The sequence below is a fragment of the Mandrillus leucophaeus genome, unplaced genomic scaffold, assembly GCF_000951045.1.
Source record: "Mandrillus leucophaeus isolate KB7577 unplaced genomic scaffold, Mleu.le_1.0 Scaffold431, whole genome shotgun sequence".
NCBI lineage: Eukaryota > Metazoa > Chordata > Mammalia > Primates > Cercopithecidae > Mandrillus > Mandrillus leucophaeus.
In genome coordinates this window covers 72099-89414 of record NW_012104599.1, presented here as the reverse complement: position 1 = coordinate 89414, position 17316 = coordinate 72099, and the positions used below count along the sequence as shown (strand labels likewise).

The 17316-nt window shown below is 41.1% G+C and overlaps 1 protein-coding gene across 1 annotated transcript in view; it reads right to left on the bottom strand.

Moving 5' to 3' along the window:
- The window catches only part of GRIN2B (glutamate receptor, ionotropic, N-methyl D-aspartate 2B), a gene marked incomplete at its 5' end in the record, with an annotated part of 113196 nt that overhangs the window by 49398 nt on the left and 46482 nt on the right, over window positions 1-17316 (bottom strand). Inside the window, 3 exons of the mRNA XM_011993610.1 lie at window positions 2604-2757; window positions 2976-3147; window positions 3942-4144. Of these exons, the coding sequence (XP_011849000.1) occupies window positions 2604-2757; window positions 2976-3147; window positions 3942-4144 (529 nt within the window). The remainder of the gene's footprint in view (window positions 1-2603; window positions 2758-2975; window positions 3148-3941; window positions 4145-17316) is intronic.

Sequence of the window (17316 nt, the reverse complement as noted above, 5' to 3'; positions counted from 1 at the left end):
ATTATTATCTGCAACGGTGGGAATTTAACAAGTGACAAGGGAACATGCCTAAGCTGTAATTCACAAACCAACTACAATCTATCCCCTGTCACCAAGTGATAGGGTTGATGGGACAAGACTGGGCAAGGTAGCAAGAATGTTCCATACATGCTTTCTTTAATATCTTTAATCATGTGTGCTGAATGCTTTCCAGTTGAGCTAAATATCTCTCTGGCTTGGAGGTGTCCCGAAACTAGATACTATATTCCAGAAGCCATCTCTGTGAAGGCCTATAAAAAGGGACAATCACTATTCTGTCCCATGATACAATGCTCCCTCAATTGTGTCTCAAAATAGTTCTGGCCTTTTTAGCTGTCACAGCACATTGTAAACTCATAACTAAGTGAATTAACATGCTGTTTTCTCCATCTTCCAAATCATTAATAAAGATGAAGTTTAAAAAGGGGAAAAATTGGCTGAAAATTAGAAAATATATTTCTTACTCTGAAACCTACTTTATTATCGAACTCCCAAAGGAATTGTAAAAGCTTGCTCACTTAATCAATTTTAAAAAGATCTTGATAAAGCCCCAGTGCTTAACACACCAACTGTGAAATGCAAAACCTTTTAATGGCAGCTAGAGATGCGAGCGTAAGAGGTACAATTCAAAGGCTCTCTCCAGAGGTGCAGAGAAAACCTCTGCACACTTGACTCTAATTGATTGCAATTCTACCCTGATTTCTCTTTTGTCTAAGATTGGGGAATAACTGAGTAAAAGCATCACCTCTATGGTCTTTTCCTCCCATTAGGCCCAGGGAAACTTTCTATACACAAAATACATCGTCTGTTTCGGCCTTTACAATTTAGAAAGTACTTTACCACATACTGTATATATAATCCTTCTAATGGCCCTTTCATTAGGGATTACCTTATTTATTTTATGGAGGAGTAAACTAGGACTGAGAGGTCAAGGTTCTTTCCAGTTCATACTCAGAAAGTGGCAGGGTCAAGTTACAAACTGAGCCAAAAAGTCTGTGTTTTTTCATTTTATTACATTGCTCTTTGTCCCCCATGCTGGTTCCTGGGTTAGGGGCTGAACCCTGAAAAGGCCTTATTTGTACTAGAACACAGGTTCTGAAGGCTACCATAGCTGGATTTTAATCCTAGAGCTGCCAGTTATCAGCTAAGAGACTGCTGGAAAATGGCTTAATATGTCTAAGATTCCGTTTCCTAAGCTATAAAATGGGTATAATAACATTTTATGAGTTAATATTACCAAAGGGTGTACAATGATGCCTGGCACATTATATAGTAGGTGCTCAATAAATGTTGGCTTCTCTTATCCCTATTACTAACTGCTCCTCCTCTGAACACAGACATAAACACACCCTGCCTGACATTTCTATGCCATTCCAGTGATATATTAATGTACCACTGGCTCTGCCAGTTCAGAAGTTAAGGTAGTGCTGTACTGACAAGGTTAGAATTAGAATGTGGTTTTGTTTATATCTCTTAATGTTCCAATTATCCTTGCACAGGAAAAAAAGCAAATAAAATACGTACAGCAGCTATGAGAATTACTGCATACAGTGTGTACTATCTAATCACATTTCACATAAAATTGGCAAGGCTGGAATTTGCTTCACTGTGAGTAAGAAGATTAGCTAAGAAATTTGAGTAATTTATAGAAAAATTCTATGGCGCCTATAACTCCACTTTGCAGTGCATTAATTGAATTAATTCCCTATGGTTAGAGCTTAAAGAAATGTTAGTCACTGTCTACTGTAATAGCCCCATTTAAAAAATGTTGATGTCCCTTAGAGAGATGGTGACTCGTCCAGGGGCTTATGGCTTGTTTAGGCCAAACCCAGTCTCCTTTCTGCTAGCCCAGTGTTCTGTTTTCAAGGTGACGTTTTGTTTTCCAACCCCTCATTCCATGGCCCCTGAAAAAAGTATGGGGTATGAGCTCACAAAAGACCTCATCTAACTGAAATCTTGGCCTCATCTCACCCAGTCTTATATCACATCTGAGATTTTTGACATTTAAGTGATGCTGGAGAGAATGGTATGGGGAGGGGTGCGCTGGGGTGGGAGGAAGAATCAGATCAGCTCTATCTGGCAAAGCCTCAGAAAATTTGCGTGGAAACAAAAAACCTTTTTTGGTAGCACTGAGCACAATTCTTGCAGATAATTAAAAATAAATAGATATTTCAATGATATCCAGAATTAGAAATTATTATGGCAGGAAGCAGCCTCAGAGATCAGCCTGGTTGAAATGACTTCTCCTGTGGATGAGGAAACTGAGTCCCCAGATAGAGCAAATTTGTTCAAGGTCACATGCTGACTAAATGGCAGGAATGGGACTACAGTAGGCCCTCTGAGGACCAGTCCAGTACTGCTTTCTTAGACGGCATTATGCTTTCCTATTTTTCTGGGTGTTCATCAGTTTTCATGTTTGAGAGTAATTAATTTTGAAGTCCCCTAAGTGAAGTCCCTGACTGAGTTGAGCTCCTAGCACACCACCTCCTAGCTGGAAGAGCCTGGCCATGTGCTCCTTCTTTGTTCCCTATTTCACTTCCCCATCCATATGTCCATTTCCTTCCACCAGCAAACCCATCATTTACCTAAGAAGGCAGAAGGTGAGACAGTCCCATTGCTGCGTGACACCATGACACTGATGCCTGTCTCTATGAAGGGCACAGAGAAGTCGACCACCTCCGATCGTTCCTCATTGATGGTGAGTGAGCCCACCGCCATGTAGGCCCTCTTCATGACCACCTAAGAGAAAGGCGCAATCCTCCAATTAAAACATTCAGAGGGCAAGGGACCACCACGAGGAAAATACAGCCTAGCTGTGGTTTTCTTTATATAGTGGGAACAATACATCTTATTTGCCATTTTGTATTTTCTGAAATGCATAAAGTGAGCATGTTTAAAACATACATTTAAAAGAAGGAAAATAAATGAAAATGGAAACAGCCCTTGTGGACACTCACCTCTCCAATCATACCATTCCAGGTTCCATTGATTTTCTTCCCATGCTTGCCATTGGTAACCAGGTAAAGGTCATAGGTGAACTTCACAGATTTAGAAATTTTCTTAAGGATGTCGATACAGAACCCCTTGCAGCATTTTTTGATGTAACCCGGCTCCTCATCTGTTTTATTCCTAGCCAGTTAAAGAAACAAAAACAAATGAACAAAAAGGCTTTGTACAAAAAGGCAACATTTATTACCCTTTGCCATTAAAACACCTCCAATCCCGAAGCAGACCCCCTTCACAGCTCAGCACAATTTACACTAGACTCGAGTGAAGAAATAAGACAGACAGCAGACCTGCACTATTCTCATTATCTCATCACATGGAGATATGTTTCCTCTTAATTTTAATTCTCCTTTGAAGTACAAAATACATAAGAAAAGGGTGCATATTTGAAGGCCTCAGTTCAATGAATTTTCACAGACTGAACTCCTCTTTTTAATCAGCACCCAGATCCAGATACAGAAAAGTTACCAGCACCCAAGAGGCCTCTTGTTTCCCACTCTAGGCACTTCACACCAAGGAAAACCATTATCCTGACTTTTAAAAGCATAGATTAGTTTTATATTTTTCAAAAAATAGTTCTAACTCTCAAGATTTTGGGGCATGTTGGCCCAAGAAAACATATTTGAAAACCAGAAGTAAACTTAAATCTCCATAAACTTGAGGCCCTGATCATTGAGGCCAAGCAAGACCAGAGAAAGTTTAGCATAGGAAGTTAGCCATCATTTTCCCAGGTCACCATCTGGACAGAATGGGACATTAGACCAGAGGGCTGCCAGTAATCCCACAGATCAAAAACAACTAGAAATCAGACACAGTGCCCAGTTCTCATGCCTCAGGTCTCAGGCCAGCCAAGTGCTAACAGGTGCATCAAAGCTGACTCTTCCATGCCACCCAAAGTCATTGAGAGGATGCCATACTCAGTGATTATGCGTTTTTGGCAGGGGACTGTGTTCCTCATGCAGGTTCCACTCAGAGGGTCCACACTTTCCACAATGACAAATGGTGCCTCCTCCAGAGTCACAATGCTCAGATGGTCATCTTCCTGCTCTTCAGTCTCTGGACACATTCGGGGCCACACATAGTACTTCATCTGCAGGGACTTGTCTTTCCACTTCCCCACCTGCACAAGAATGAACACGAGAATCAGAAACCTCTGGCCACAACATAACAGCCTGTCCCTGTATTGTCTGAATAATTCCAGGAAGCAGTTGAACAAAAACCAACAAGTGCCAACATTGTACAAACTAGAGAGAGGAATACTTTTTCTTCTCTCTAGTCATATGCCCCAAATGAGACTACTGTGTCCAAATGTAAGAAAGGCAATACATTCAATTATCACTCACTTACCAAACATTAAATGAGAACCTACTATGTGCTGGCACCCTGCCAAGACCCACGGCTCAAAGAAGCATCATTCTGTCCTTCATGAAGCTCATAGTGAGTGGAGTCAGATATGTAAACAAATACCTTGCAGCACTGTGCAGTAAGTGCTGTGAGGATGCTGGAGTTGCCTGCATTATGTGTGGCTGCCAGTTTTTTCTACTTAACTGTAACAAGGAGCATGATGGTGAGAGCAGCGGATAGCTGTGGAAAGGTCAACAGAACAATGGGAGCAAATGAGCCAAAAGGATTTGCTTTGACTGTAGAAGAGATCCAGTGGCGAGAGCTAGGTGGATCTGAATTGGAATAAAATTACAAATTGGGATTAAAGAATACTAACACTGTTTGGGAAGGGAGCACAGTTAGGCTGGGGACGAACGTGGGTCAATGCAGACGTGCACCTCCTGGGCTGGGTGGAAGCCCTGGGATGAATCAGATATGTCTCTCTGTGAGCCACCACCTATGGCCACACAGGCTGAGTGTCCCAACACCAGGGAGCACCATCCACATGGACTCCAATGTGAAAGGCCAGTGCGCCTGAATCATGAACATGGCGGCCTGCTGGCAACCATCCTGAGAAATGTATGGGTTCCATTATTTTTCAGAAGAGCTACTCATTCCTATTTATAAGGGAATCGACATGGCTTTGTCGGGGGGCTCTTGATCTCTCTGTCTCATTGAGTTTAATGGAGAAAGAGGGAATACTTGCTTATTTTCTATAACTGAGCATCTTCAATTATCATCAGGAATTATGGATTGCAAGCACCTATATTTTCTCAATCTATGATTTCCTCCATGCAGCAATATAAAGTAGTAGAACAGGTGAGGCACCAGGAACTACAGCACTACTTAATTTATTAACTACAGAAATCAATAAGAAGCAACAAGTTGGTAGCACTTTGTAAATTTTCAAGCAAATCGGCTTGGATTTCCAAATTAATGCAAAACCCAGACTCCTTCCTTCTTGGTTTCTTTGTCCAGTAGCCTGCACAGCCCCTGCCCTTGTGTTACTGCATCATTATAATGCAAGCAGTGGCTTGGTGGCTTGGGCAATCTTATTTGGTTCCTACACAGTCCCTGTTTGACTGATGCTGGTTGGTTTTCTTTCAAGGGTATAAATGATGTTTTGCTTCTTTGTTCAGAATCATGCACCGAACCAAACATTTGCTTTCCTTCATGTATATAGACTTCTCTGAACTGTTGATCCTGATTTTAGTACAAGACATTTTTTCTCATATTACTAAGACTACTTATTTCTAAAACAGAAATTTCCAAATGGCTCTGCAGCCAGTGGAGATACTAATGTCCTCTGCCAGTTGGGGCAGGTAGGAATTGGGAGAGGAGAGACTTAGTCCTGGGGGCCCCAGACATTGGTACCCCATCCCCAAACAGGCCTATTTACCCCAGTGGCTGAATTGGTTTTATATTCTGCACCTTCAATAATGTGTAAAAGGTTGAGAAGCCCTAAAGTACCTATCTATCTATCTATTTATTTATTTATTTATTTATTTCCTATCATCTTCCCTCAATAGTCCCTTTTGACTTTTTTTCTCTTAAATCCAAATTTATTCTCTTCTATCTTTATTGCTACTAGCCTAGCCTAATATAGCCCAGCGGCCCATTCTGATATTATTGCAGGAAATTTCAAATCTCACTAAAGGTCCCCCCAGAGTCCATTGTGGACACTGCTGCCAGAAAACACAATTTTGTCATATAACCCTGAATCAAAAATTTCAACAATCTCTCACTGTCCTCAGAATTGTGCCCAAATTTCTCACCTAGATAGTCAAAGTCTGTAGGTTGAGTCTAGCCTACCTTGATACAGTTAACTTCACTATTTTACATCATGAATCCTTAGTTCAACTTGGAAAAGGAAGTTGTTGGTATTAAGAGCTAACATGGATTAATTAGGACACTTTGCAACAAACTAGCTGCATTTTCTCTTCTAATAGACTTACTATATCTGTGGAAAAAATGCTACATACATAACATTTTGGCAGAGTTTCTCAGATACTATTGTGAACAATATGGATATTGCACACTTTGATAGATTTGAAAGCAGTTTAAAATCTGTACCCAAAAAGGAAAACAATAGATTGTTTAATGAATGACTGCCAACATAGGAAAAGTCACTAGTGTCATGTCAGGGGACTCTGTTCTTAGAAGCAGCCTGGATAGTATTTTGGAAAACAAAATAGAAGTCATGCTTACAAAATTGCAGACAGCAGAAAACTAGATAGGAGGAAAGATAAACTGCATTGCAGAATCAAGTTTCGAGGAGATATGAATTAGTGGGAATGATGGACTGAATCAAATTGAAATGTAACAGTATTTGTACTCAAAATCTAGCATTTTGATGTTTTAAAAAGCAATTGCACAGCATCGAAAATGAGATATTTCAATCAGCAGTCTACAAAAGCTATTGCAATAACAATGGTATATTTATAGACATACATCATCTAGCATATGGGGTGAAGGGAAGGTACGAATGATCCTACCCTTCTCTGTGTTCATCATACCACAGCTGGAAACCTGGGTTCTGATCCTATAATTCTATAACCTACTGATTTTTATTAAATATATCATTCTCATTTCTCCAACAATAGTTTGTTCATGCAGTTCCCTTTATCACACCCTTTCCCAACTTCCTACCGAGTTAGCTGGGTCATATCCTTACTTCAAGTCCATTCATTTCAACCACCACCAACTGCACACTGATTCTGTGCCAGGCACTGGGCTGTGTGCTAGAGGTAACAATACCAGGTTGCATTTATTGAGGGCATAGATGTGCTAGGCACTGACCATATCTAGTAATCTCACTATATCACAGTGAGCCTGTGATATTGGGACTCACATTTAATGTTTCATTTTACAGATGGCTACAGAGGGGTTTGATGACTTGCCCAAGGTCCCATGGTAAGGGACTTGAAGCTGAGCAGTCTGACTCCAGAGCTTGGGCTCCTACCCACCACACTGTACTGCTTCTCTGACAAGGAAGGAGTAAGACATGTTCCTTTTCCTCCAAGGACAGTCTAGAGGGAAAAGACACTATCCATCAACAATAATAGGCTTTGATAATTAATATCCACTATCCAAGGACAAGTTAGGCTTTGGTAATTACTCTAATAAAATATATAAATAAAGTACTCTGGCATTCAGAGTAGAAGTGACGATTTCCAAAAGAATCAGAAGAAATCTCACAGATCCTCATTTTGAGCTGGGGCTTGAAATGTAAATGATAGCTGAGGAGGTAAGATTATTTATCTGCCAAAGCAAGAGCAAGAGTGAAGGAGCAGAGTGGTGCAGAGGCTAAATGAAAATGGATTATTCTTCACAACTGTAAGGTCTGAGGCATGGGGAGCAATGGTCTAGCACAGTTCTCCTCCTTAAGGGCCTACTCACTGTAGCCGGATGATCTCTGCCACTCTCGAGAGCTGACTGGATTATGCTCATCTCTTCCCAACTCCTGGTTCAAGGGTGTCAGGCTGGTAGCTTGAAACTGGCATGGGCACCATGAAGGTGGCAAACACTATCAATCAGGCTCCCTCTGTCCAGCCCCAGCCCCTATTGTTAAACATCTACCAGCTCACCACTGCCTGGAACCCAGTTATTCATCATTTCATGCTATCTACTACCTTCTTTAATGATTTTTTAAATGTTCCAGGTGACTTGTCTTCTAAATGAATTCGAAACGTGTCTCTGAGTATTTCTGAGACTATAAACACATTTCTAAAGTACTGTGAGCCTCAGTTTCTGCATCTGTAAAAATAAGTGTATAGATTCTGAGGTGCCTTCCACATAATTTCATGATCATAATTTCTTTACGACAGGGGCTCTCTACGTCCTACAGATTAAAGCCCAATGATGAGGTGCTTTTAGAGGTTACTTTTTGAAGGGATAGCAGTATCCAATTTGTTTCTACAAAATATGAACTTGTCTTAAAGTCGTGATTTTTTTTTCTTGTTTCTTCAAGGAAACAAGAAAAGAAATGAGAAGGAAAGTTAAATTCCTTGAGTACTGAAAGGTGAAACTTTTTTGAAAAAGAAAATCTACGAATATCAGATTTCCAATTCCAACCAACAGGGCTCATGTTAAAGAACATGTTTAGATAGTCACTGCCAATTCTTTATGGAGCAAGGCAGGTTAGAAATGAGTAAACAACTAAAATTAACAAAAAAGGAAAAAAAAATTATGTAGAAGAAGAAGGTATATTTCAAGCAATCCTTCTCTCAAGGGGGAGAAAGTATGGTGAAAAATATAAATGGAAAAGTTTGAAAGAGCAAATAAAAATAGTAAATAGAGAAAGAGAAGCCGGAGATACCAAGCAAACATCTTGAAAGGATGTCTGAAGTGGTGTCAGTATACAATCCTGGAAGTGCAGACAGTAGTAGAACATGAGGCTAACAGGAGATATTTCAGAGACAATGTAGCGAGAAGAACTGAAGGAAGAATTTATGCTTGAGATTAAAATAGGATCAGGAAAATAAAAAACCTTAAGAAATAATGAAGAAAATGACTGTAAAGCACTCAGAATTCCTTTGAGGGAAACACTAAACAAACATCATTACCACAAGCACATTTCACAACATCTGTCTACAAAAAATTCAGTTATCTGCCATTCTAATATTTAAAAAGATCTCTTGAGGGCCAAAATCATCTTTCTCAAGAGAAAAAAAAAATATTTGCCTAGTTTTTTTTTTTTTTTTCAGAAAAACAAGGAGTGATGTTTTGGAGTTTCTGGTTTGGTTCTCTTGGTACAGGCTGGATAGCTGGGAATTTCTCCTCGGAAGGAAGTCTACCTTACAAACCTGTGGAGTATCTTCGAGTGGACTTGGCTCATAAGGCTTCCCTTAGGAAAATTCTAGGGAACTAATCTGTAATGCTTTTAGACTTCAAAGTCTTCCTTCTGCTAACAGATTCCTCCATTACTGCCAGTGAAATTGGCACAAATTAGCACCCTGACAAGGCCACACATTAAAAAAGACCACAGAGACCGTGTTCCTCTCTGAAGCCCCCACGTTTGTCCCTCTACCATGAACAGTTGATGTGAGCAGAAGGGCGAATGTGTCATTGAGAAGAAGAGAGAGGGGAACAGGGCAGGGTATTGCGGCCGCTGCAGTCCTTGCACAGATTAGCAAAGGACATCGGTCTCCTCGGGCTGCCTCTCTCATCTGCACAGAAAGTCATTTTTTTAAGATTCTGGAACAAAAGCACTTATTAGAGCCTCTTTAGGCGTCAAAGGTTATTTTTCAAAAATCAAAGCATTTTTGTTTTTTGCTTGAGATGACATCTGGATCTAACGCAAAACACTTGCTGCTTATTTTACGCCTTCATCTGACTTTTAAAATGTGAAACTTAAAGCTACATGCTATTTCCCTGAGCAAGGTAAAGGAATAGACAGAATCGCTGCAAGGCAGCCCAAATTCTGCATCCCATTCTGTCCTGCAGACTCCGAATAGAGCAGAAATCCGAGGACAGGAGGACACCCTCACTTCCCTACCCCCAAAGCTATACATCTTCAGTCTGAGGATTTTTAATGTTTGAGTATATGATAACACTTCATTTTGCTCAATCTTTATTTTTCTCTATTTACCTATCTTTACTTTGTTTTTTGCTACTATAAAAAAATGCCACAGACTGGGTAATTTATTAATTTTTTTAAAAAATGTATCCCTCACACTTCTAGAGGCTATGAAGTCCAATATAAAGGTGTTGGCATCTTGCAAGGGCCTTCTTGCTGCATCATCCCATACGGATGGCAGAAGGGCAAGAGAGTACGTGTGTGAGAGAGAGCAGGAGAGGGCCAAGCTCACTTTTATAACAAATCCGCTCTCTGGTTAAGCAACCGACTACTGTGATAATGTCATTCATTCACTCATGAGGGCAGAGCCTCAGGACCTAATTGCCTCTAAAAGGTCCCACCTCTCAACAACGTTGCATAGAGGATTAAGTTTCCAACACATGAACTTTGGGGGACACATTCAAACTAAAGCACCACCTCTCCCCCTGGTTTCTTTGTAACCAAGTGAACATTCTAGCACTGTATGGTCCTGCACTATCTGTATCCATTCAAAATACATCTACATATATACAAATAAGGGGATTTGTGTGACTCTGTATGTATGCATGTGTGTTTCCTAAATCGAATCATAATACGCACATTTCTCTGCCACTTACTTTTCCCACCTCTGTAGGGAATTTCTTCCAATAGTAGATCTAACTCCTTTTAAGAACTGCATAGTAGCCTATTATAATGAATGTGTCTTGCTTTATTCAAGCATACCCCTATGATATTTATGATATTTCCAAAAAATTAACCAAAAGACATAATACAAATCTTGGTATTTCTAAGGCATCAATTCCCAGTAATGAAAAAGTGGAACAAAAAGATATGTATGTTTTTAAATATTCCCAATGGTGCCAGAATACAACAGTTTGCAACAATTGAAATTCCTATAAGCAAAGCACAAGAGTGCATCCTGCTCACACTCTCACCAGCACTAAGTTTTTATCACTACTAAATGCTTGCCAATCTGAAGAATGAAAAACAATATCTTCCTGCTCTAATGTGCATCTCCTTGCCTCACGGTGAGCTCAAGCACCTTTCTATATCTCTTAGCCATTTAGGTTTTCCTCCTTTACCCTCTAGTCACATCTTTTCTCCATTTTCTATTGAGTTGTTTGTCTTATCTGTTCATAGAGAAGAGCTCCTGGTGTACTACGATAGTAACCCTTCATCTGTCAGGTATGCTTAAAACATTTTTCCCACTCAGATTTGTCTTCTGACTGGTCGTTTTTCTGTGCACAAAATTTTACTGTTTTTCTTTTGCAGTAAAACATAATATGTCTTTTTAAATGGAGCGTTTGGTTTCCTATCTGACTTGTAAAACAATCTACCCCACTCCCAAAGTGTCCTCATTTGGTCTTAGTATACTTAGTATACTTTTGCATGTAGCTTTTCCTATACTGCACATGACAGAGATGCCATTTTGCTTTCTGTTGTTGCACATGGCCTTCCTCTGCCCACAGGTCTGTCCCTTTCCATGTTTCAGGAATGTTCTGCATTCTCCTTGGCCCTTCTCAGACCTCTCCACTGCCATGATACTGTCCCTGATCACCCCAGCCCAGAGAAAGAGTTTTCTTATTTGATCACCTGTAATAATTTTGTGGGTCAACCTCTCCCTTTAACTCTCATATTAAAATGTTAGCTGTATTTCAAAATTCATGTCTCTGAATTGGTCTTTAAGCCCTTCGAGGGCAGGGACTATATTAGATGCCTCCTTTTGTCCCTTGTAATGGCATGAATAACGACTATGTGCTCAGTAAATTAATGACTGATGTCATTGCACACCCTCCACAAAGCCTTCACTAGATCTCCCTCCAGTGTTGTTTTGTCCATGAAAATGATGTAAGATGTAAAGCCTGCTTCATTCTGTTTCTCTTCAGCCTTCCTGATTATAAGGTTACCTTGGACAGACTCAGTTCTATGTGAATTACTCTAAGTGCAATGGCACAATCTGCTGCAGTGAGTATCTAAAAAGGCCACTGCCATGGCTTTAATGCTTCTTCTCCTAATTATTTGCATATTCAGTGACATCTAGGTTTAGAAATTCAGTTTTTGAAAAGTGTGCTTGAAAATAATTTCCATATTTAAATTTGATCCATGACTGCCTTTGGCCGATGACTGCCTCATCACTTACTAAGCTGGGGACCACAGGCTCTGGGTACACATGCTGAAGGGAAGCCCATCCAGCCAACCCTGCCTGGCACCTGCGTGGCTCCCCGAGGGACACTGAGACATCCATTGCCATCTCAGGCCTCAGATGCTATCCCTGGCTGAGCCCTGTCTCTCCAAGAGAGTCCAGGCCCCCTGAGCGCTGTGTGTACCCATTGTTGCTGCTGGGCACTGCCCTCTGAGTGACTCCTGTTCTCTGCTTATCCCTCCTTCCATCTTTCCTACTCTGGAGAGTGAAGGAATGGGAAAATGGGGGAGGTAGAGCAGACTTACCTGCCAGGAATAGAAGCTGTTGATTCCCTCAGCACCAGAGAGCAGTTATGGTCATTTCAGATAACGCCACGGATGGAGATGTGATCATATTAGAGTAATTAGAGCCATTAGGGACCAGGCCGAGGGCCAGGCACTTCTCGCAGAGGTCTATCAATTCATTGCCACTAAAAAAGGTGGATATTATTAATTGCCTACAATATAGACCCAAAAGCCCAAGGCTCGTTGAGGGACCAGAATTTTATCTCTGTTTTGTTTGACTCTAGCAGCTCATATTTTTTTTTACCATGCTATGTTACCAAGAAAATATTTATGACCTCTATATTCTTTGCAAACTTACTGTGATCTAAGAGAGTAGAAGAGTCTGTTTCAGCTCACCCTAGTCTCCCAAGATCCCTGATGGTTGTGTCTAAAGGGTTCATGACAAGTGGCAACTGAAGTTCATAATGGGGGCCAGATAGGCAGAATGGTGGCAGGTGGCAGTGGGAGGCAGGGTACTGACAAGCTGTGTGACCTTGGATGAGTTATTTAATCTCTCTGTGCCTGGCTCATTAGTTTTCTGCAAGTATTTGCTATTTTTTTCTCCTCCTCCTCATTATAACTATTACTACTACAATTGAAAACATCAGTGCAGCTCCTTAATGTGACTTCCTCCCAGAAAAGTAATTTTTTTGTGCAAGTGGCTTGCAATTGTCAAGGGGGAAATACTGAACAAACTCCAAGCTTTTAACTCAATTTTTTCCAAACATCAGGGTAAACTTGATGAGGTTCTTTTGGTTTCATTCACTATTTTAATTCATGTGCAAATAAAAACAAATCACAGGAACAAAAATGCTAGTACTCTTCTGAATTTACCAAAGGTCTTGAATCCAAAGAGTCCCACTGGGCGAGGTGGTGCCTCACCATAAACTCCTCCCTAGGACAAGATGCCATTTTAGAAAAGAATATTAATTCTTTTAGGTCAGAGAATTTTGTAAACAGTTTGCTAAACAGGCCCAAATAGGTGGAAAGATTCAGCAGGATTTCCTGAAGTATCTAATGCCTCTTGGCACAAGGGCTCAAAAACTCCAAGCCACAACTCTCCATCCTTGGGAAGCCATAATCCTCAGAGTCCTATTCTTAGACTTAAAGGAGCTCAATTAGTGAGAGCTGAGCTCTACCTTCACCTTTGATATGCCTTCTTCCAATGAAGACCTGTCTCCTGAAACAACAAAACTGGGTCCCAAGCCATCTTCTGGAATATGCAGGACACAGTGAGGAACCTGTCAAAGAGACCACTCCCTTGGAATCAGCTTCCTCCTGGACATGTGTGCATCATGCCCAAGGCCTTGGCTTATTCCAGAACACAGCTCAGCAGCAATGCTGACCTGCTGACTGATAAATGATGATTGGGTTCTAGGGGTGCTGTTAGAATCTGCTTTTGGGAACTGGGCCATAGGCTGCAATCACTGACACTGCTTGTCATCAGGTTACCTTGTCATTACTTTCTACCTTTATTCTCAAATGACAGTTGTGAGGATAGAGCAAAAGTGTGTAGCGTTGGACGATTCTGAACTGTGACTCTCTGGATTTGAGCACTGACTTGGCAAGGTCTTCATTAGTACTTAGGCAAATATGTATGTATGTGTGTATTCACTCATTCATTCACCCTACTTTATTCTAATTTGTCATATTAGTAAGGAATGTAGACTTTGAAGTCAGAAATGCCTAATTTGAATACTTGCTTTCCCATCATTGGTTGCCTGTGAGTCTGGATGAGTTCCTTAATTTTTTTAACCCTGTGTTGTGGATGGCTACTGTTGGGCTACCAACCAGCCATCCCTGCCTCTCCTTCTGACTCACTCTCCCCTCTCACCCCTCAGTGTAAATCTTTATCTCCTCCTTTTGTGAAGTGCCCCTTCCTCAACTCCAACCATGTGGTCCTGTGGAGGTTGCCATTTTATTTCACCCCCTGGTCTACCCACTGACCCAGCCACAGCTGAGAGGTTGAGGAGTTGGGGCACCTGACTGGCTGGATCAAATCCTTGGGATTTTTGGTAGGACCTAGGAGAATGTTAAGTCAGTTTCATTCTAGTGGCATAAGCTATAATATGTAAAATTCAGAAGCCCTGGGAAGCCATATTTTGTAGCCTATGGAGAAACTGACCTATGGGAAGAGAAGAATGAAGCCAGAAGCCACTGAAAAGTAAATACAAGTGAGAGTATGAGTGAGATATATGACAGCATCAGAGTCCTGGTTTATGGCTCTTCTGGGGGCTCAACCACATTACCATTGTGAGTTCTGTTGAGATGATCCAGTATCCTACAATAAAGTTGTCTTTATTGGTTCAAGTTGTGTGTCTATCCTTTATAATCAAAACAATTCTCATAATGCACTGTGTATTTCATTCATAAATGGCAATATAACTATCTGTGGGGTTCTGATGAAAATTAAATAAAATAATGTACATAAAGTGCTTTGTAAAGTGCCCAGAGCATGGTAAGCCCTGAGTAAATGACAGTGGTTGTGGTGGCAGTAGTGACATTTATCATCGCCAATTTCTGTGAACATCTCAGGAGCCAAGAAGTAAGTTGGGTTGCAAGTGACAGGCAGATTCCTCAGTCATTCCTAAACAAGTGTCTCACCAAAGGAAGAAGCAGCAGGGGTCCTCCACTCAAGCTCTTTGAGTCTTGGGTTTAGGCAGGGCCAATGGGCTGGAGTTCCTATTGTTTGGTTAGTGACCTGTGGCTGCATTCTCTTCCTGGCCAGGCCTTGTGGGGGTGCTTGGACAGTCACAGAGTCTACAGTCACAGCCAAATGCACTCAGCAGGTCACTTGGCATCTCCTAACACCTGGTCCGTGTGCCAGACCCTGCTGCCAGGTGCAGTCATTTGCATGCCTTCCGTCTCCCCTTCTACTCCCCATGCACTCCTTCTACAAGTTCCTTCCCAGGATTAACAGCTCATAACCCAGAAGGGTCCTTTAAGACCCCCACTTAGGGGTTCCCCAAACCAAGTAAATGACAGAAACAGGATTCGAACACAGGCAGTCTGACACCAAAGCCTTTGTTTTTTTACCACTCCTCAATGCCACAAATATTAACATTATGTGCCACATATTAATATTAATAATATGTGCCACAAGGCACATAAAATGCAGAGAACAGTATCAGGCATGTCGTAATAATGTCTAATAAATGATGCTGATCTAGAATACCTGCCTGTCCTCTTCTCCTTGGCAGTTCTGTGTGCCTTGGGCCTGCCATAGCATTAGATGGTCTAGGGGCCCAGAGAAGCAGGAGGATGAAAGGCACTGAGTGGACAGTGCCACCATCCAGAAGGTACCAGGTTGTTGCAGAAGAGCACTGGGAGTCAGAAATGATTATACTGCTCTTCAAACAAGGCTTACTGGACTGGTCCCCGGCTTGCTCTGCCCCTTGCCTCCTGATCAGTCTCATCACACCCTCTTCATGATCCTCCTCTGAATTTCAAGTGTTTTCAATAGGTTTAAAGAAAAGTTTACTTGAAAATATGCAGGAATCTACTGATAGATCTTAGACATACTGGACTAACCCCTCTCAGATATAGCTTGGGACACTAATGAATAGTGATGCAAATCATTGCATATTTACTAAACCAATCAAACAAGCAAAATTGGTTCTCAAGCAAATTTTTTTGGAGCTAGAACATGTAGCTGGACTGCAGCAGGACCTCATCAGATGAGACTGCAGAGAGCTGCTTTTATCACTGCAGGGTGCCCATACAAAAGTATCAGAAAGAAAGTAATGAGAAGCATTCTGGAAAGGGGACATATTGCATAAGTATAATGACAATATTTTCCGGACCACAAATCTGAATGTAAACACTAATAATTATGAATGTGCTTTCTGGGACAATGAAGCAATGTAGTTGAAAGTGTGATCATCCAGGAAATCCAAGACATAAGGTTGTGAATACATATGAAAAGTAACAAGGCATAAACATTGAAGAGACACATAAGAATTACTGAGGCAATGAGGGAGTACAAATGGAAGAGGTCAAAGTCATTTAAAATACATTATAATTTTAGAAGCCTAGACCACAAAGACAAGAAAAAAAAGGCTTGAAGGATCTGTGTCTAAGAACATACTTACTGTTCTCTCTAAGGTGACCTGCCAAATTCATAGAACAGTTTCCTCACACCTCACCAGGCCCATCCAAAACAAGACTAAATACTTAACAATAACACTCACTGTAAGATTGCCCAGGGTCTACCACTCCTCCTAGATAATAAAGGTCAATTTGGTAGATAAGAATATTGGTAAAGAATGAAGAAAATAGTTTTTTTGTCAGATATTCTAGACTACAGGCTCCCAAACTAGGATATCCAAGGTCATTCCATCTCTCATGGAAATGCTTTTCTTAGCTATGGAGGGTAGAAATAGAAAGGATCCTACCTTGACTTCCATTCACAGATACTCTGTCTCTTGCCTGGATTTCTGCATTACTCCTAATGGTTTCCCCATCTCCATTCATGCTCCACGTGAACCCCAGAGTGATTGCTCTAAACTGCAGATCTGACTGCATCCTTACCCTTCTCAAAGCCTGTCAGGGCCTCCTCATTCACCTACAGAATAATATCTAACTTTGGAAAAGTACACATTTATTCCCCACGTTTCACCCTTTCTCTTTCCCCTTCCTCTTTCCTTCCTTCCCTCCTCTTGCTCCTCCTTCTCCTCTTTCTTTACCTTTCTCTCCCTCTCTCTTTTGCTCTCTCTCTCTCTCGCCTCCCTGCCTTTGTTTCTTTTTCGGCTTATCTCTTCAGGATTCCTAGCCTTTTAATTTCATTTGATAACACAGAATGCTGTTTCTTATCTGAATGTCTTTACTCATGCCAAAATCCTCTATTTTAAACCCCTGGTCTTCTGAACAATACAGCTCTTCACTTA